This window comes from Dipodomys merriami, unplaced genomic scaffold, assembly GCF_024711535.1.
Source record: "Dipodomys merriami isolate MVZ:Mamm:240054 unplaced genomic scaffold, mDipMer1.0.p SCAF_4, whole genome shotgun sequence".
NCBI lineage: Eukaryota > Metazoa > Chordata > Mammalia > Rodentia > Heteromyidae > Dipodomys > Dipodomys merriami.
In genome coordinates, this window is record NW_027205603.1 from 11,659,744 (window position 1) to 11,680,089 (window position 20,346).

A 20,346-nucleotide genomic window follows, 5' to 3' on the forward strand; every position below is an offset into this window, starting at 1 on the left:
CTTGACATCTATGGTGCTCATTGTTTTTGCATGTTTCTCTGTGTGTGTCTTTACCTCTATCTCTATCTCTCTGTCTCTGTCTCTGTCTTTGTCTCTCTGTCTCTGTCTCTCTCTGTCTCTCTGTCTCTCTCTGTCTCTCTGTGTGTCTCTATCTCTTTCCATTTATCTCTGTCTCTTTCTGTCTCTTTCTGTCTCTCTGTCTCTTTCTGTCTCTCTCTGTCTCTCTCTGTCTCTCTGTCTCTCTCTGTCTCTCTCTGTCTCTCTGCTCTCTGTGTGTGTCTCTCTCTGTCTCTCTGTCTCTCTGTCTCTGTCTCTCTCTGTCTCTCTGTCTCTCTGTCTCTGTCTCTGTCTCTCTGTCTCTCTGTCTCTCTGTCTCTCTGTCTCTGTCTCTCTGTCTCTGTCTCTGTCTCTGTCTCTGTCTCTGTCTCTCTCTCTCTCTCTCTCTCTCTCTCTCTCTGTGTCTCTCTCTCTGCTTTTGGCCCACTCACTATTTTCCTCTGCATTTATATGTTAGTCTTCTCTTTCATCTAGGGCAAGTACAGCAGCCTGGGTATCTTTCCAGTCTCCAGCCGAGACAGACTAGAGCCCACATAGCAGTCCTAACATCCAGAAAGAGAAATTGGGTGGTTCTGGAGGCTAGCATGGGGGTGGGGAGAGGACCGGCCACGCTCCTCACAGGGAGCCCCTCTTCAGCCAGGAAGACATGAGCTGCCACCCCACAACTATCTCCTTTTAACCGAGTCACATGTCTTCCAGTGAGATTTTCTTGCTTCACTCTCGTTTTCCAGGGACCTCAAGCTAGATAATATCCTCCTGGACCGAGATGGCCACATCAAGATCGCAGATTTTGGGATGTGCAAGGAGAACATGCTAGGAGGGGCAAAGACAAACACGTTCTGTGGAACTCCTGACTACATCGCCCCCGAGGTGAGGATGCCCCGCCTGGCCTGGCCCTGCTCATCCCAAGGTTTTCTATCTCGGGATTTGAAATTGGTACTTGATGTTTGGAGCAAACACTCCCTAGATGCCCATGAGTAGCTACTGAGGCCTTAGAGGGACGTCAGGCAATGTATTCCTAATGCCTTGCGAGAGCTAAAACATCCCACGGCTTTATCAGTCATGGCTCAGATACCGCCATCCCCAGCAGCCTTCAAACACCACACCCTGCTCAGACTGGCCAGAGGGAATGGCTGGTGAGATGCCCAGGGGAAATACCACCCCACTACCGTCCAAAGGTGTCATTGTAAGGCTAGAGGAACTGATCGCAGGGAGAAGAGAGGCGTTTGCCAAAGTCTCCCTCCCCGGATTTCTTCTTCTATAACAGCATTTTGCTCAGAAGAAATCCACCCAATGTCACAAAACCCTCCCCTTTCCTTTTATGGATTCTTCTCCAGGTACCCACCCCAGAGAGAGACTGGTAAACTATCTGGTCCTTACCATAACATAGTATTTGTTCTAGGTGTGTGTGTGTGTGTGTGTGTGTGTGTGTGTGTGTGTGTGTGTGTGTGTGTGTGTGTGTGTGTGTGTGTGTGTGTGTGTGTGTGTGTGTGTGTGTGTGTGTGTGTGTGTGTGTGTGTGTGGACTGCATGTTGGTTCCAAAGTCTGGTACTGTTTCTTATTCCATTTCTTTCTTTTAATTTTTTTTTTTTTTTTTTTTTTTTTTTTTTTTTTTTTTGTCGGTCGTGGGGCTTGAACTCTGGGCCTGAGCGCTGTCCCTCAGCTCTTCAGCTCAAGGCGAGCGCTCTACCACTTGAGCTACAGCGCCACTTCCGGTTTTCTGGTGGTTTATTGGAGATAGGAGTCTCACGGTCTCTCCTGCCCGGGCTGGCTTTGAACCGCGATCCTCAGATCTCAGCCTCCTGAGTAGCTAGGATTACAGGCGTGAGCCACCAGCGCCCGGCGTTTTCTTTTAATTTTTTAACTTGAAATAACTAGAGATCCGCAGGCCAATGCAAGCGTAATGTAGAAATGTCTCCAGTTTCCCGCAGTGACTGCATCTTCCATAGCTCAGGTCCAATATGAAAAGCAGGAGGCGAGCATTGGTTACAGGAGTGCGGGCTTCTCTGGCACTTCCTCCACAGATAGGTGCGAGCCCATCTTCCCCTTAATAGGCAAGGCCCAGTCCAGAGACTGACACATTAAAAGGTCACTAACTAGCCTAAGGAAGAATGAACGAATGACCAAATAAACTGGTAAACAGAGAAGGATCAACTGATAGGGTTGATCTTTCATAAAACAATTTCTGCAACAAATCCCTGTCATTGCCCAATTAACTGCAGAGGCTGGAGTCTAAGGACGATGTGGCTTTGCTCTGTGTTTGTGTATTTCATTCTCATTTGACCATGTCTAAAGGCAAGGTTGACCTCTGATAGGCAAAGAAGGATGACTTCCAGCTGTCCAGGAATCATGGCAGCCACAGAGCACTGCTCATTTGATTTAATAACTTTCTGATATTAGAAATCTGCACTTCCTTAAGGTGAGCACCAACACAAATATCAATGCAGTGAAGTCAAAGCTAAACAGGGCACACATGAAGGAGAGCTCAGCAGACACACTTCACTGCACACCAGATCCCCTTTGTAATAATCCTAAAAATACACTCATATGGCTCAGATCCACCACTGGCTTTCTCAACAAAAGACTCCTTTACTCTTCTCTCAATCTCCTGTTGCTCCCCAGTACCGGGCTGTGGGAATGAGGAAAATCTATGTTTCATCCCATAGTAAAGGCAGGTAGGAGGGGCATCGCGTACTTCCTGATTCTCATTGGCTACCTAGGCAAGCCACGTTGATCTCAGTAATAGAGGCCTCTCTCTGCAGAAAGCAGGTTCTCGTGGAAATCAAGGCCATTTGGCTCCACAGGGGCACTTAGCACTCAACGTAGGTCTGTGGCCCCCATGGGGCCAAAGATCAGACAGACTTTTCTCACTGGAAAGGATAGGAAGGGAGGGTGACATAAACTGAGGAAGCCATTATTAATCATTTGATTTTGTTTCTGATGCTAGTGCTGGGGCTTGAACTCAGGGCCTGGACACTGTCCCTGAGCTTTTGTACTCAAAACTAGCACTCTACCACTTAAGACACAGTGTCACTTCTGCTTTTTAGGGTTCATTAGAGATTAAGAGTGTCAGAGATTTTCCTGTCCTGGCTTTGCATTGCGATCCTCAGACCACAGCCTCTTGTGTGACTGGGACTACAGGCATGAGCCACTGGTATCCAACCATTATTAGTCATTTACTGGTTTTTCAAGTTTCAAGTTGTGCTTTAGAGGGCTGTGCTTCTCAATCCTTAGGGTAAAGATGGGGGGAAGAAAGGAGAATAAAAGAAGAGCTGACAGGGCTGGCAATAAGGGGACTTGAACCCAAAGCCTTGCACTCTTGCTTAGCCTTTTTGTTTGCTCAAGGCTGGTGTTCTACCACTTGAGCTACATCTCTACTTCTGGCTTTTTGCTGGTTAACTGAAGACAAAGGTCTCATGCACCTGCTGGTTTTGAACTTCGATCCTGAGTGGCTAGGATTACAGACATAAGCCACCAGCACCCAGCTAACTAGGAGACCTTAAATAAACGAGAATCATAGCTTCTGTGAGCCTCATTCTCCCCAGGGAGCTCTTATACATGTAGACATGTTGTGTGGAAACGCCTGTCATGTCTTATTAGAGTTCCTTCCATGAATATTCTGTTTGCATTTGATTCTGGATTCCATTTTCCTTCTTCCTCCTAATGAAAGATTGCGTCTTTTTTTTTCAACATCACCTAGCCTAGAAGGTTTAATTTGCACCATTTTTGCTCTTCCAAAATGAAGTTGTTTACAAACCTGTCATTACTCAGAGCTGCTTCCACTTGCCTTTGGCACCCCCTTGTGGTAAATCTGTGGAGTTGCATGTGGACCCCGTTTCGTTGGGCAAAGGAAGCTGAAGAAAGTTTCACAGACTAATTGTAGGCCTCCATTCTTCCCTTGTAATTCTTTCAAGATCTACCTTTATTCCTTCAGACAAAGTTTTTCTTTCTATCCATTTTAGGGTGAACTTTCATATGCAAATACTGAATAAAAACTAGCAGGTAGCATGTTTATGCTAGAAATTAGTGGCAGATTGCAAAATTCTGTGTACTACTTGACATTGACTTTTCACAAATGGAAATGTGTTTCTCCAAGTAGACATTTATCACAGCATTAGTAGCAATTTCCATCTGGAAGTCACCTTTATGTTCCTGTGTTTCGTTGGGTTTATATTAGGGACTTTGCATTCATTGACCCACCCTTGAGGTACCTCGTGAAAATGGAATTATATTAGGGGCTGATTTGTTTTAATTAGCCTAATTCCATCCATGCTCATCCATGTTGCCCCAAATGGCAGCGTTTCCCTCCTTCCTTTGGTATGACCCATCAGTATTCTACTATATTTATGTACCACATTTTCTTTATCCTTTAAGGACAGACATTGTTGGGTAATGCCTTAAGATGCTTGAGTCTTTCAAATATTACACAAAGACTCAGCAGCAGTAGAATCCCCCCAAAATACATGGGCTTGGTGATACATCCACGTCAGAGGCAATGCAGAATCTAGACACACACCAGCCTTCTTGGTTCTAATATCTACCACCCAAGTCCCTCACAGTTCAGATGGGAAAATGGAAGAGTCAGGGTTCAACCATTTCCCTTGAAGACAGAGGAAAAGTAAAATGCTTATCCAAAGTCAAAAATGTTGACATTGTGCTGGTAGGAATGAGGATGCAGTAGGAAGAAACTTCTGCAATATTAATGGGGATGAAAATTGGTGCAACCACTATGGAAACCAGTACAGTGGTTTCTCAAAAGACCAAAAGTAGAACTAATATATATGATCCTGCTCTAGCACTGGTGGGTATTTACATGAAGGACTCTAAGTCATCAAGCAATAGAGATACCTGCATGCCCATGTTTATTGCACTATTCACAATAGCTAAGTTTTAGTCAAAGCCTAAGGGCTCACCACCAAATGTCTAAACAGAGAAAAATCAGATACATATATGCAAAGGAGTTTTAATCAGCCAGAAAGGAGAATGTAATTATGCCCTTTACAGAAAAAAAAAATGGATGGGACTGGAAATCATAGACCAAGTGGCTTTAAGACATGTCATCAGAGAAGTAGATCAAAGTGGTAGAGCATTGGCATTGAGCAAAAGAGTTCAGAGACAACCCCTGCTTTCACTATATTTGATGTCAGTATAACTTGAGGAGGAGATGGGGAAAAACCAGTTGTTTAAGGATACAGGTGGACCTGTTGCAACAATGAGAAGTACAAGTTGTCATGTCCAAAACGAGCTTTACAACGTCGGTGCGGGGGAGGGGGGGAAGGGGGGGAAGGAGAAGGATTGGGATTGGGGGGGGAGGGGGAGGCTGGGAAGGGAGGTGAAGGGTAAACAAAAGGAGGAGGCTGCAATGCTTGGTAAGAAATGTATGCATTATCCTGCCCATGTAATTGTAACCCCTCTGTACAGTATGTTCACAAATAAAATAAAATAAAATAAAAAAGAGTTCAGAGACAGTGCCCAGGCCCTGCGTGAAGACCAAAAAAAAAAAAGTGTCAGGCTGGGAAGATGGCTCAGTGGTAGAGCGCTTGCCTTGCATGCATGAGGCTCTGGGTTCGATTCCTCAGCACCACATAAGCAAAAAGAAAAAAGCTGGAAGTGGCGCTGTGGCTCAAGTGGTAGAACACTAACCTTGAGCTGAAGAGCTGAGGGACAGCGCCCAGGCCGAGTCCAGGCCCCATGGCCAGACCAAAAAAAAAGTGTCATCAGTGATCAACCTCATCTGTTAATTATGTCCCTGGTCTTCTGGTCACACAGATCTTGCTGGGTCAGAAATACAACCATTCTGTGGACTGGTGGTCCTTTGGTGTGCTCCTTTATGAGATGCTCATTGGCCAGTCACCTTTCCATGGGCAAGATGAAGAAGAGCTCTTCCACTCCATCCGCATGGACAATCCTTTTTACCCACGGTGGCTTGAGAAGGAGGCCAAAGACCTTTTGGTAAAGGTAAGAAATAAGGGCAAGAAGGTTTTCGTTGAGATTTGTATTTGGTTCTCTGCTCAGTCAGTGTTCCCATGCATGGCTACATTCTAACTGAAATATCAGAGAGTGAAACTGCTGGTATTGGACTGGTTTAACTTAAATGGACTTAAATACTCACTGCCTGTTGCAACTCAGGCTCGGACACTGTGTACACTCAGTAGAAACATAAATTTAAGATAAACATTCTGGGGCATCATTTACAAAAGAAATGCACCAAAACAATTTCCACAACTTTAGACTGTTCCAAGCAATTCCTGTTGAACAGCTGGGGTTAGTCCAATTTCTCTTTTCTGCCTCTGGAACACTAGGCAGGGTACATGAATCTTCTGTTTCAGTCTCAGCTTTAAAAAAGAACAACAACTTTTGTCTAAGTCATAAAACCCTGACTCAGTTGAGAAACTGAAAATGACCCCACCCACAAGCATCAGTTACCACATGACTCTCCATGGCAAAATTAAGACTTTTTCTGTCTGTTTTCTGGTCAGAGATCGTGTCTGTCCGCTGCTCAGTTTTGGAGCAGCGATTACAGGCATGCTCTGGATGACTGTCCCTCATCCTCTTTTGGATGGATGGAAACTTCAATAGGTTTCTTTTGAAATATTTAATCTTGGGGACATTTGGGGATGAAGCTCTTGAGAGACAGGCTATTCAGACTATTGCCTGCCTTCGGTAACATACCAAACAGCAATTGAGCAGCCCTCTTTCCTACTGCTTTTTTCTTACACAGCAGATTGTCTCAAACAGTACTTAAAATACACACAGACCGACTGCCTTTCTCTCCGCATGCCGTCCACATGGTGCACTCAAAAGAGGAACACAAATTCTCAGATACAAATTAAGAGATCAGCCTTTTGTACCATGTTCGTAGCAGTACCCAGAGTTCATCTGCGAGGCAGAAGTCAGACAGACACCCATGAAACCTCAGGATACATTTTGATTTCTAAAATCTCATATGTCATCGACCAAAAAAAAAAAAAAGACTTACCATTGAGTGGAGTCATTTTGGGCTTTTTTTTTTCACTCCATGAAAAAATGGAAATAGATTCTTCAGTATCAAAAGCCATTCGTGAGTTTCAAATCGAAGCTTTGAAAACTATTTCCGAGTTCATTTTTTTGTTCACTAGTAAGGGGAATTCAATTTAAAGGGCATTACATTTCCACCTCCCTTAGACAAGTGACAACTTGTCTGCGGCATTAGAGGTCTGAGGAGAACTCCAAGAGCTCTCCCAGGAATCACGAGCTTGCCGTGAGAGGTGTCCACGAGGCTCTCAGACTCCTCAGCGCAAGGTTAATGGAACTCCAAATTTAAAAATCGGAACCTGTTTCATTCAGCATTTGCCTTCTGACTATGAGCCAAATGCACAATAAAACCTAGAATGCCCCAAAATAACCAATTAAATTCACTTTTAATGACTGCATGAAACACAGGTAAAATGAAATCTAATTTCAAAATTAGCCAATAAGAAAGATGGCATCAATAAAAAAAAATATGCCAGTGGGATTTTCAATGTTGCAATGGCTACCTGGACCTTACCCTTGGCTCTATCAAGGACTTGATTCTTTTGAAGGGCTTGATTTTCCATCATAGAAACACAAGTTCCAATAGGATGGTAACTACTCCATGTACTCTACCTTTGGTTCTATAAAGGACTCAGTGTGAACTGTATGCATCAACTGGCACTGCCAAAACAAACTCTTTCCACCCATTCATTACCTGCCTTGCAGATTGTCTTTGGCAGTGATCAGTAGACATACAGATCAGCTCTCCCTCATCTTCCCTCACCTGTCATCTAGAAATACAACTGCATCCTTTACCTTGAGCAACGGAAACAGTAGACTTCTTTCTCACAGTTCTGGAGTCTGGAAGTCCAAGGTTCGAATGGCTCTCTTCCTAGATCTTACGTAGCCACCTTCTTGTCATGTCCTTACATAGTATGAGAGAGAGAGAGAGAGAGAGAGAGAGAGAGAGAGAGAGAGAGAGAGAGAGAGAGAGAGAGAGAGAATACCATTGCCTCCTTCTGATAAGGGAACTAATTCTATTGAGCCTCACTCAACCTGAACTCTTCCCTACATCCCCTATCCACAGCCATAGTGGTGGTTAGAGCATCAACACGTGGATGTTGAGGGGAGGCAACTCAGTCCTTAGCATGAGGGTTGCTCTTTAAAGCCTGGGCTAGAAAATCCACTGGGAACAGAGAAAATTAAACATGGCGTCTCCTGTACCATTGGAGGCAGAGGTACCTCATGCTCAGGGCTGGCACAGGATGGAGCCCCCTGATCTAGCTGCAACCCCAACAGCTTGTCTTTATCTATTTTACTTATAGTTAGATATAGATATAGATATATGCACACATACATATATACATACATATATATATATACTTCATGGGTATATAAACTAGCCCATAAGGTTCTTGGTTATGATTATCTTGGTCCCAATGTCCCATATTTTTGCTGGGGAAAAAAAACAGATGGGAAACATATGGTGCACACAGGGCCAAAGGACGTCTTCTAACAATTCACAGAAGCATTACAATCACCTCGTTTCGGGTCCCCCATCTTTGAGACACATAAACTTTCTCTGTCTAATCTTCTTTCTTCAAAATATCCCTCAGTAGCAGGGTGCTGCTTCTCACACCTGTAATCCTAGCTACTTGTGAGGCTGAGATTTGGAGAACTGATGGTCAAGACCAGCTTGGGCAAAAATGTGTTCAAGACTCCTCAACAAAGAGCTAGACACGGTAGTGTCAACCTGTTGTCTTAGCTACAGCGGGAAGCCTAACCCAGGCAGGAAGTGAGACCCTCTCTAAAAAATAACTAAGAGAAAACAGAGTTGGAAGTGTGGCTCAGTGGCAAGAGCACCTGCTTAGCAAGCATGAGTTCAAACCCCAATAGGGGGGAAAATACGATAAGTGATGGTCAAGAACTTAGTGTGATTATTTCTAGGGAAGAGATAGATGGGTAAGTCCCTGATTTCCTCTGCTTCTAAATGAATCTATCTGCTGGGTTTTGAGTCTACAGAAAAGTTTATCTCTCTGTGGACTTGGCGCCTTTTTTTATATACTGAAAAATGAGCGTAGAGGTATGATATGCAGATAAGAAAAGGCATCCCTGACTCCATGTGCCAAAATAAAACTTTTCTCTTCTGCAAGACAATTGTCTCAGGTGCCTCGTTAGAGGAATAGACACAGATGACTGGCACAAAGACAAGTGACACTCAGAAAACTTACCCAAAGGTAAACGGGTGGTAGTAGAGCTCTCGGATGGCAGTCTCATGTGGTTCTATAAAGCCCCGAACTCCAGTGCTCTTTGGCCATCCTAGGATAATGAGAAGAGGGGAGGTTAGGGCAATGCCAAGGTCTCATCAGTTGGTAATTGGCACCTCTGCAGTTTTCAGGTAGTAAGATGACCAAATAAATCAGTGTTTCAAAGCACATAAGCCTGGGGTTTTCATTTGTTTTGAGCTATTGAGACAGGGCCTCTTTGCCCAGGCTGTCTTGAGACATGTTTTATAGCTCAAGGTAGCCTCAAACTCAAGAGCCTCCTGCATCTCCTTCCCAAATGGGGGACTACAGGTATGCAGCACCAAACCTGGCTAAGCTTGGACACTTTTGTAAGCAGGAGAAACAAAAGATGGAAGAGAAGTCCTTTCTGGAGCTTCCTGCAAAATCCTGGCCCTTCACCAGGCTTTCTATTTGAAGTATCCATCCTTTCCCTTAAAACCTATAACTTGCTGCCATTTATACACAAACACCAGGCTGATGGACAAAGGAGAAATGAAAGCACCCAATGCTCAGGCCCTGTTACTTTTCCAAGTTCATATTTACACTGTTCTGATCTTTGGCAGCCTTGGCTGGTTCTTTTAAGTTTGAAAAGCCTTCCAGTGTCTGTCCTGTCTTTCCAGCATCTGCCTATGTGTGTGAGGGTGTGTGCGTACAAGTTACATGCATGTATGCATGTGTATATTGTTGCTTTTGTATCGGTCTTTGGAACAGTTCTGGAGGAGGGCACGTATCTCACTTTCCAGGCACGGAAGTTGATGTGGGGTCTGTCCCTTTGCCAGAGATCCTATCAATAAGACAAAGAAAAGCTGATCTTTTATCAGGTCTACTGACCTCAAGTAGAGCGTGCCCAGGACAAAGAGGAAGGGAGGAAATCAAAGCGCAGACTGGGGAATGTGCAGAAAGGCTCCATCAGGGAGAAGAGGGGTCAGGACAAAGTTTGATCCTCGCTCATCTTCATCCAGGAGAGTAAGAAGGTTAGAAACACAGGAGTCTGGGATGCTAAGAAACACACACCCCTACCTGACACTAATGGTTTATTCCTATAAAGGTCAACTGCCCCTTCTCTGTCTTTTGCAGCTCTTTGTGAGGGAGCCTGAGAAGAGGCTGGGAGTGAAGGGGAACATCCGCCAGCACCCTCTGTTTCGGGAGATCAACTGGGAAGAACTTGAGAGAAAGGAGATCGACCCCCCATTCAGACCTAAAGTGGTAAGAACTCCCCTGTGGGAGCATTTGGTTTCTTCCCTTACAGGCGGTGGGCATGACCCCACCCAGGCAGCTCCTTACCCCTCCCAGCCCCTTACCTTACCCTCCATCCCTCTCTCTTCCTGGGCACAATGTGTTTCTTTAGGTCATGTGGCTTGGGGTAGTGGGACATTGCTCTTGCTTACAGAACTTAACCTCTGTAGTTCAAAAGCCCCTGTAGTAAATGTTATATACAGATTATTAACCTTAGAGATCGTGGATTTAATGGCTGAATTTTTTCTCCCCTCCTCTTTTTCTCCCCCTTAAACTTCAATCAAGAAATCACCCTGCGACTGTAGCAATTTCGACAAAGAATTCTTAAGCGAGAAGCCCCGGCTGTCATTCGCCGACGGAGTGCTGATCAACAGCATGGACCAGAACATGTTCAGGAACTTTTCCTTCATGAATCCAGGCATGGAGGGATTCATCTCCTGAACCTCCTCTGTCAGCAGACTGGAAGGAATTTCCTTCCCTCCGGGAACTGGTTCAAGTAGCACTTCTTGGGTTCCTTTTTCAAGTTGGAAGAGCGAAGAAACACTCAATAGAGGCTGAGATCTTTTAGCTCCTCACGTGATTTTTTTTAATCTGTAGCAGAAACCAACTCTGCTTTCATTAATGACAACACCTTGTTTTTTATCTGCTGGCATCTTTCATGGAGTTAGGTCATTACTAACCCTAGGGGTTTACTTGAAAACAAAATGGCTCCCCACACTGTGAAGGATTTGAAACTTAAGCCTGCTTTAAATGATGGCTCTTCACTAGGGTACCAACAGCTCATGGATAGAATGCTTGATGAATGGAGGAACAAGCAGAAATCACTTTTCAAGACCGAAGTAGCTCATTGCCTGGCATCCTCAGTCAAGGGCAAGGAGCCACTTAACCCCTTTCATTCTGTGGATATCTGTGGATGTGTAAATGGCTGAGGGTAGGGGCTGGTTAAATTTTCATGGGATTCTTCACAATAAACATAGCTTGTAACTTGAGCTTTACCGATATGTTCATTCTGATTGGCCATGACATTCCCAGGAAATGGGAACGATGGAAAATGGGCAGAGCTCATGTCAGTGATAAGAAAGGTTGACTAGAACACTTAACGCTGGGTATCTTGTCCATAGAGAAATTAAGTTTAAAGTCCAACAAAGAGAATGTGATTTTATTCCTTCTCCTAAAACCCTGCTGTCTCCCACCTCTTCTTGGCTGCTTTCCATTGACCATCCTCACATCTCAAGGCAAAACAAGAAACAAAGTGTACAATTATTCTAAGAGAAAAGAGAGCCCATCTCTTATTATACCATTACTGGGGATTTCATGGCAAGTCTGTAGGTATCCTGCAAGATAAATGACCCATGCATGCTATAGGTAGTCATCCATCTTGTTTAATTAGAAGTCTAATTATACATTTGAAAGTATTTGTGTTTAAAGTGTTGTGACTTAAGGACAAAGAAGTAGATACATAAAATGGAATTTTAAAACAGAGGAAGATATCTCTTAATAGTTTAATTTCTAGTCCCCTACCCCCAAAGAACTTGCTTCTGTCATGTTGATCGCCAAAATGTAGCCAATGTTGAATGGATGTCTTAAAATTTGGAAATCATTAAAAATTCCCCAGATGGTTCTAGTAGTCCTCTTTTTCTTAATGTTTCATTTTTTAATTAGCAATTTAGTTACACAAAGGGATGTTATTTTCACTTGTCCGTGTATACACACAGTGAACCTTGGTCATGTTGGTAATTGTGGAGTCAATAGTTCTTAACTGCATAGTGGACAAAAAGATCAAACCCAATGGCTGAGAACAATCTATTTTTTTTCCTAATTATAAGTGCATACTAATGGTACACAGCAATGGATTTCACTGAAACATTTGCATACGTGTTTTGGTTAAATCCACGCTCCCAAATATCCTCTCTTGTTCTGTCCTCTCTTTCCCTCCCCTCAGTCCTTACCCCTTCTCTAATAAGTTCTTCTACTTCTTTCAGATTGTCTTTTTAAAATACTATTTTAGCTCCCACATATGACAGAAAACATGTGATGGGTGTCTTTCTACATCTTGTTTATTTGGCTTCACAACCTGACCTGTAATTCTATTTTCTTCCAAATGACTGCAATTTCATTGTTCTTTATGGCCCAAGAGTATTCCACTGTGTCCATGTATCCCATTTCTTTGTCTGTCATCAGTGGGCATCCAAACCCACACAAGAGTTTGAACAAGTTATCTTCTGGCTGCTGTAACAAGTGATCGTCAACACAGATCAGGTGGCTTAAAACAACAGAAAATAATTTTCTCCCCCTTCTGAGGGATGATGGGAGTGTTTAAAGCAAGGCCAAACTGTTCTGTGTGGGAGCTTCTGGGGGAAGATCCTTCCTTGCCTCCTCCAACTTCTGAAGCTTCAGGCGTCCCTCAGGGCTGTGGTGGCTCACTCTTATCAGAGTTTAGGGGAAGCACGCTCCACACAGACTCCTTATCCCCCTTACAAAATGTCACGTGTGATACCTAGAAGAATAAAAGAAAACACATAACAGGAATCAGGGAAGATCATTCTTTCCTAACTTAAGAAAGACATCCTGACTTGATTAAAGGGGTCAACCTAATAAAATACTAAGCAAGTCAGAATCTCTGCTCTGAAATTCCTAAGATATTGGAAAATGTCAATAGATTCCATAAATCCAAAGGCATGTCCACTCATGGGAACAATGAGCCTTGGTAAACGCCAGGCAGCTAGCTGCCTTAGTAATCGGCTCATTATTCATTGTAGAAAAACAAAAGTGGTCACAGCAGGAACGAAGATGAAGTGGTCCAACAGTGAGTAGGCTACAATGAGAAAACTAGAAAGAAACTAAGTGCAATGATCATGTGGCTGAATTTATAGAGAGGAAGATCCAGAAAACACCATCGATGTGCATAGTGTCTTAGTGTACAGTCACGGGAGAAGATGAGAAATAAGCTGTTCACTTCCAAACAATCACAAGTTATCAAAAAGTTAGGCTGGAGGTATGGACCAAATTGTAGAATGCCAGCCAGCCAAGCAAACACAAGGTCCTGATTTTAAGCCCAGGTACTGACAAAAAATAAATCTTGGGACACAATCAACAAAGTGAACAGACAATCTGTAGAATAGGAGGAACTATAAACAAGCTCATATAAACAAGTCATATATTGACTACTGAGCTAATATCCAGAATATCTGAAGAACTCCTACACAATCATTTTAAACTAAGTCTGGGTGGTTCCACTGTGAGCTAATAACAGAAATTACCAGGAGAAAGACAGAGGGCTTGAGCAGGGATGGGGTGGCACAAAGGGAAAATATGCATTTTCTATTACTCCGATTTATTTTTGCCAGGACCACTTCACCTATTTCATGATATTACATGCATGTTTCAAAAGTAACTTTTAGGTCTCGGATCCACATAGGACAGAAAACAAGAACCTCTGTCCTTCTGACCTTGACTTACTTAGCAGGAAGTTCTCCAGCCAATTCCATCCACTTTCCTGCAAAACACATCATTCTTTTCTTCTGTATGGCTAAATAATACTCCATCATGTGTATATATACCACCTTTTTTATCCATTCATCCATTGCAGGGCATCTAGACCCTACAATGTAAGTGGGGGGGGGGGACTTTTTAAAAGAAACATTCTTTTCTGTGTTTTTATTTTTGTGATGCTTCTATTACTTCTACTAAGGGGACTTCGGAGATCTCTTAAACCTTACCCTCTTTGTTTATTTATCCAGTAGCAAAGTTCAGACCAGAACTCAGACCCCCTGACAAATAACAGGCAGAGCGGCTTACAGCTCCCTGAAAGGCTTAAAAAAGAGAATGACATCTAGTTCAAAACCAATCTGTTACTGACGTTGGTTCCAAGGCTTATTTTTACTCGAAAGCTTTTATACGTTTATCAGGACTCGATTCCTGGAGCTCAATTGTCCTAATTCCTTTAAAAGTTTTTCCCATTAAAAGGGACAGAGGAAAACACTTTCTTAGGATTGACAACTTGCTCCACAGCTACCCTGGGACTTTTGCCCCTGCAATAACTAAAGTAAAACAACAGAAACACAGCTCCCAGAGAGGCTGTGCGCTGGCTGTGGGCCCTTTAGGAAAGAAGGCAGAGGAATGACTTCAGTGCTCTTTTCCAAGACACCCCAGTGGCCTGGGATCTTGGATGGTGGGTCTGGCCCGCCATGCAGGAATGTCTCCGTCTAGGCTGGCTTTGGTGATGGGTTTAGTCTCATGGCCTTTCTTGCAGACAACAAAAAGGGAAACTGAGAACCCAAGGAGCAGACACTGCCCAAGGAGCTCTCAGGCCAACAGCTGTTACCCTGTGAGATTTAGGGGAAACCTAGCCTGAGTTCTTAATGTAGTTTCACCTGCTTTGTAGGTGTCCTTTTCGTTAGCGAGAGCACCCAGAAGAAATGAGCTGTTGGAGAAGCAAGGCAGATCAATAACCCTCTTAATGAATCCTTTAAAAGCTAGTTTTGCTGTTGCTATTTATTTCTGCCTGATTGGCCTTCCCGCCAATGGCTCTGATCAGCCCCTGAGCTTACTGACGCTGGCCTTTTTCTTCTCTCATTTGTTATTTTATATCCCAGTTTGTTTGTGACACAGAGAAGTTCATCTCCTGGGCTAAATTCACTGGGAACACACAGACGGGAACACATGAACACGTGACAGCTGGCCTCTGTTCTAATTGGCCACATCTACACAATGCGAGTCTGTGGAGAGTTTGGAAAAGCAGTCATGAGCAGAAGGGTTATGTCCTAGACAAATAGGCTGGTCACTTACTTTTCTTCCACCATTGATGTTCCGAATCTAGCAGGCCACACAGTGACAGATGGGTTGGAAGTCGTTAAATTCTGGATGGACTTTTAGATGGTCCATGCAGTGCCTTAATTGCCTGTCCTCTTTTTGAGAGTGATTGGTTGGGGTGGCTCCACTAAGAAGCAGCTCTTTCTGGAGGTCCTGAGGCCCAGCTAGAGCAAACAGATATTCAAGAAGCACTCCCTGAACTGCCTAAGACCTACTCTGACGCTCACTCACTCAAAGAGCTCTCCCCCACCCAGCCAACCTTCCACACCCAACTCCCAGCCACATCAAAATGGCAGCACAGCAAAGCCAGGTGCCAGTGGCTCACACCTGTCATCCTAGCTACTCAGGAGGCTGAGATCTGAAGATCCCAGTTCAAGGCCAACCCAGGCAGGAAAGTTTGTGACACTCTTATCTCCAATTAACCACCAATAAAAGCTAGAAGTGGAGTTGTGGTTCAAATATCATCTGATGTGGAAGAAATAACTGTATTGTCAAAGCTCGTAGAATTCACAAACTTTATTGACCATGATAATGACAATTTGCCTTGTGAAGGTTAAAATGTGTGACTTTCAGTATCACTATTCCACAATACTGTAAATATGTGAAGATTATGTAATCACCTAATCTCAATTTTTTTTAAAGCTAGAAGTGGAGCTGTGGTTCAAGTAGCAGAGAACTAGGCTTGAGAAAAGAAAAAAACCTCAGGGCAGTGCCCAGATCCTGAGTTAAAGCCAAAAGACTGGGAAAGATAGGAAGGAAGGAACAAACGAATGAAGGAAGGAAGAAAGGAAGGGAGAGAAAGAAAAAGAGTGGAGGGAGGAAGAAACAAACAAGAAGAAAGAAAGAAAGAGAGAGATGAAACCAAGAACTGGAATATTTAACAATACAAGAGGAATCTGAGATGTTTCTTTAGACTGCTTCAGAAGTATTTCATACTATTCTGGCTCCTATCTTCCAAAAACATCTTTGCAGTATAGTAATTTTAAAATCCATGCTGCAAGTTTACCCACTTGGAGGAGGAAGAGAATCCATTCTGTGGTCTGGGAGCTGGGGAAAATACCGTATGTTCTGGGCACTCCTCTGCTTTGAATTTTCTGTGAAATCTTGAACGAGTCATTTCATCTTTGGGGCCTCAGAATAAGAGGGTCAGCAAGATGATATCTCAAGCCCCTTCGGGCTAGAATGTTTTCTGATTCTAATCAGAATCCAAATCCTGAGAAGTGGAAAAGACAGTGAGCAATTATTTCCACAGAGAGAAAGAGAGAGAGAGAGAGAGAGAGAGAGAGAGAGAGAGAGAGGCACCTCCTGAATCTACTTTCTGATTGCCTGAAGCCATCTGGGCCTTCTCTTCTCCTTTATCCCTCCTCTCCCAAGTTCTAGGTCCCTACAGAACCCCTGTTCATACCTAATTCCTCAGGAGGCTGAGACTTGAAGGATCTCAGTTCTGCCTGCCAACCCAGGCAGAAAAGTCAGAGTTTCCATCTTCTATTAACGAGCAAGATGCTGGATTAGAAGTCTGACTGAAATGGTAGAGTGCCAGCCATGAGCAAGAAAGCTGAGCACAAGAGCAGGAGAACCTGAGTTCAAGTCCTTATACGAAGATACAAAATAGAGAAAGAAAAAGAATAAAAGGAAAAGGACAAGAGAGAGAAAGGTGGGGAGAAAAAGAGAGGTAGAAGAGTACAGATGTTATAACATCTGTTCCTGTTTCACTCTAAGGTAAAGGACCCCCAACTACCAATGTCTACCTGCTATTTCCAGTGACTTTTATTTAGGTATGACTCTCCAGAGTCATCCCTGCTTCCAGGTATAGGGAAGTCAGCTCAGGGACACAGCCTCAGAGACCCCAATCGCCTTCTGCATCACACCTCCTACCCACATTCCATCCTACCAGTGGAAACTGCCACAGTTCTTGGGCAATAACCAAAAACTTTGGAGCATTCAGTTCTTCTCCCAGCCCCTGCACAGCTGCTTCACATGCAGACAGAGACAGGAGGTCTTACCGGGTGCCCAAGGCAAAGCACTGAGAGAGTGCTACCCAGGGTTTGCTCTGATCTTCTCTATCAAGACCAGGCTTGGGGTGAGGAAGAAGTTATAAAGTCCTAAATTACCATCCAGAGTGGCAGCTAGGCATTTGCCCTTATCAAAACCCCTCAGGCAGAGAGCTGGCTCTTCAGAGAAGCTCCAGGTAGCAGATCATAAAAAAGTGGGGATGGATTGTAAGAAAGTGGGGGCGCTTATGGCTCACACCTGTAATTCTAGCTACTCAGGAGGCTGTGAGGATCATGGTTTAATGCCAGCCTGGGAAGAAAACAGTCCATGGGATTCTTTTTTTTTTTTAATTTAATTTTATTTTATTTGTGAACATACTGTACAGAGGAGTTACAATTACATGGGCAGGATAATGCGTACATTTCTTACCAAGCATTGCAGCCTCCTCCTTTGTTTACCCTTCACATCCCTTCCCAGCCTCCCCCCTCCCCCCATCCCAATCCTTCTCCTTCCCCCCCCCCACCCCGCACCGACGTTGTAAAGCTCGTTTTGGACATGACAACTTGTTCTTCTCATTGTTGCAACAGGTCCACCTGTATCCTTAAACAACTGGTTTTTCCCCATCTCCTCCACAAGTTATACTGACATCAAATATAGTGAAAGCAGGGGTTATACTGTGGGGGAGGGACATACAAAGCAACAAAGAGATAATCCATGGGATTCTTATCTCCAGTGAACCAGCAAAAAGGCAGAAGTGAAGGTGTGGCTCAAATGGTAGAGCACCAGCTTTGAGTGAAAGAAACAAGTGAGTTGGGCAAGGCCTGAGTTCAAGCCTCAGTATAGGCACATAAACACACATACACACACACACATGCACACATACGTTAATATAACAAAAAGCTATAAAAGTGATCACACTAGCTGGGCACCAGTGGCTCATGCCTGTAATCCCTAGCTACACAGGAGGCTGAGATCTGAGGATTGCAGTTCAAAGCCAGCCTGGGCAGTTAAATTCATGAGACTTATCTCCAATAAACCACTAGAAAACCAGAAGTGGTGCTGTGGTTCAAGGGGTAGAGCGCTCACCTTGAGCTGAAGAGCTCAGGGACAGCGCCCAGGCCCAGAGTTCAAGCCCCACAACCGACCAAAAAAAAAAAAAGTGATCACACTAAAGTAATACAATTTTATGTGATGAGGACATGAGGAGGCTGAAACCAAATCACCACCACCCCTTCAATGTTCTAATTGCCAAGATGCAAATTCCAAATCTGGAGGTAGATGACCATAGATGAGGTGAGAACTCAATGCCTCAGCCCCTCGCCAGTGCTTCCTGCTTTCTCTGATCTCCATTTGCTCATAAATGTTTCAGTTCAGATCTGCTTTTATAGGATGTGACAAATTAGTTACTGGGTGGGAATACAGCCACAAACAAAATATACCACCAACTCTAACTCTTTTTTTTTTTTTGTCTGTAATGAGGCTTGAACTCAGGGCCTGGGCTCTGTCCCTGAGCTCTTTTTTTCTTTTTTGCTCAACGGTAGGGCTCTACCACTTTGAGCTATAACTCTCCCCTTCCAGATTTTTGAGGGGTTAATTGAAGATAAGCGTCTCTTTTCTCCCTGGGCTGGCTTCAAACTACAACCCTCAGATCTCAGCCTCCTAATTAGCCAGGATTTTTATAGGCATGAGCCACTGGTGCCTGGCTCCAACTCTGAAGGGGTTTTTTTTGGTTTTTGTTTTGTTTGTTTGTTTTTGTTTGTTTTATCAGTCGTGGGGCCTGAACTCAGTGCCTGGATGCTGTCCCTCAGCTCTTCAGCTCAAGGCTAGCGCTCTACCACTTGAGCCACAACACCACTTCCGGCTTTTTCTGCTTATGTGATGCTGAGGAATGAAACCCAGGGCCTCAGGCATGCAAGGCAAGCGTTCTACCACTGAGCCACCTTCCCAGCCCTCCAACTCTGAAGTTTTAACAGAACCTTCTGCCACAGTGGAAATGATCGTGGCAGCCACTAGACACCTTGGGATACCTACACTACTGCATGCTTGCAATATACTTGAAATTTAAATACAAATAATTAGTTATTGATTATCAGTATTCATTACTTAACCTTTAATAGCTACATGTATCATACAAGTTATCATGTGGAGTACTGCTATTCTGAATTATCATGTAGCACTTTGATCCCATGCAACTATCTCTACGCCTACATCCATATCATATTTGTATATTCATATATACACACACATATGATATACCTATAGATCATATATATTTATCAATATAATGCAGGTAGGTTGCACACATAAATTTTTTCAAATGTGTAGCATATGTTTATCACAGAAATTTTCAAACATATAGCTATTTTATCAGACCACTGGCGAACTCTCAGTTTGAAGAATACTGTACTATGGTTTATTTTGTGATATTAGGAAGAGCTATTCAGTTCCAGTCTTGGGAGCCAGGCCCTTACTGCCTCAGAGAAAGCCTGGAAGTTGATTAAAGATAGCAAATCCCAGGGCTGGGAAGGTGGCTCAGTGGTAGAGCACTTGCCTTGCATGCATGAGGCCCTGGGTTCGATTTCCCAGCACCACATAAGCAAAAAGAAAAAAAGCCGGAAGTGGCGCTGTGGCTCAAGTGGTAGAGCACTAGCCTTGAGCTGAAGAGCTGAGGGACAGAGCCCAAGCCCAGAGTTCAGGCCCCACAACTGGACCCCCCCCCAAAAAAAGATAGCAAATCTTAAATACCAATAATGTCATATTCTGAAAATATCAGCCAGTGCTGAGAGTTTGATGCTACATTTTAAATGGGACCTTGAGGAACTAAAGCTCACTGACCAGAAAGATAAAGGGAAACCAACTTGTGGCTTTTTCAATTCTTCAAAAAAAAAAGAAAAGGGGCTGGGAAGGTGGCTCAGTGGTAGAGTGCTTGCCTTGCATGCCTGAGGCCCTGGGTTCGATTCCTCAGCACCAC

General features: G+C 43.8%; 1 protein-coding gene across 10 annotated transcripts in view; it reads left to right on the top strand.

Annotated features, from left to right (window-relative positions):
• The window catches only part of LOC138805637 (protein kinase C theta type), an 84,474-nt gene extending 72,914 nt beyond the window's left edge, over window positions 1-11,560 (top strand). For all 10 annotated transcript variants that reach the window (XM_069990514.1, XM_069990512.1, XM_069990517.1 and 7 more), the window contains 4 exons: window positions 789-927; window positions 5,827-6,015; window positions 10,413-10,541; window positions 10,857-11,560. In XM_069990514.1, the coding sequence (XP_069846615.1) occupies window positions 789-927; window positions 5,827-6,015; window positions 10,413-10,541; window positions 10,857-11,012 (613 nt within the window). In that variant the 3' untranslated portion in view covers window positions 11,013-11,560. The remainder of the gene's footprint in view (window positions 1-788; window positions 928-5,826; window positions 6,016-10,412; window positions 10,542-10,856) is intronic.
• The last annotated feature ends 8,786 nt before the right edge of the window (window positions 11,561-20,346 follow it).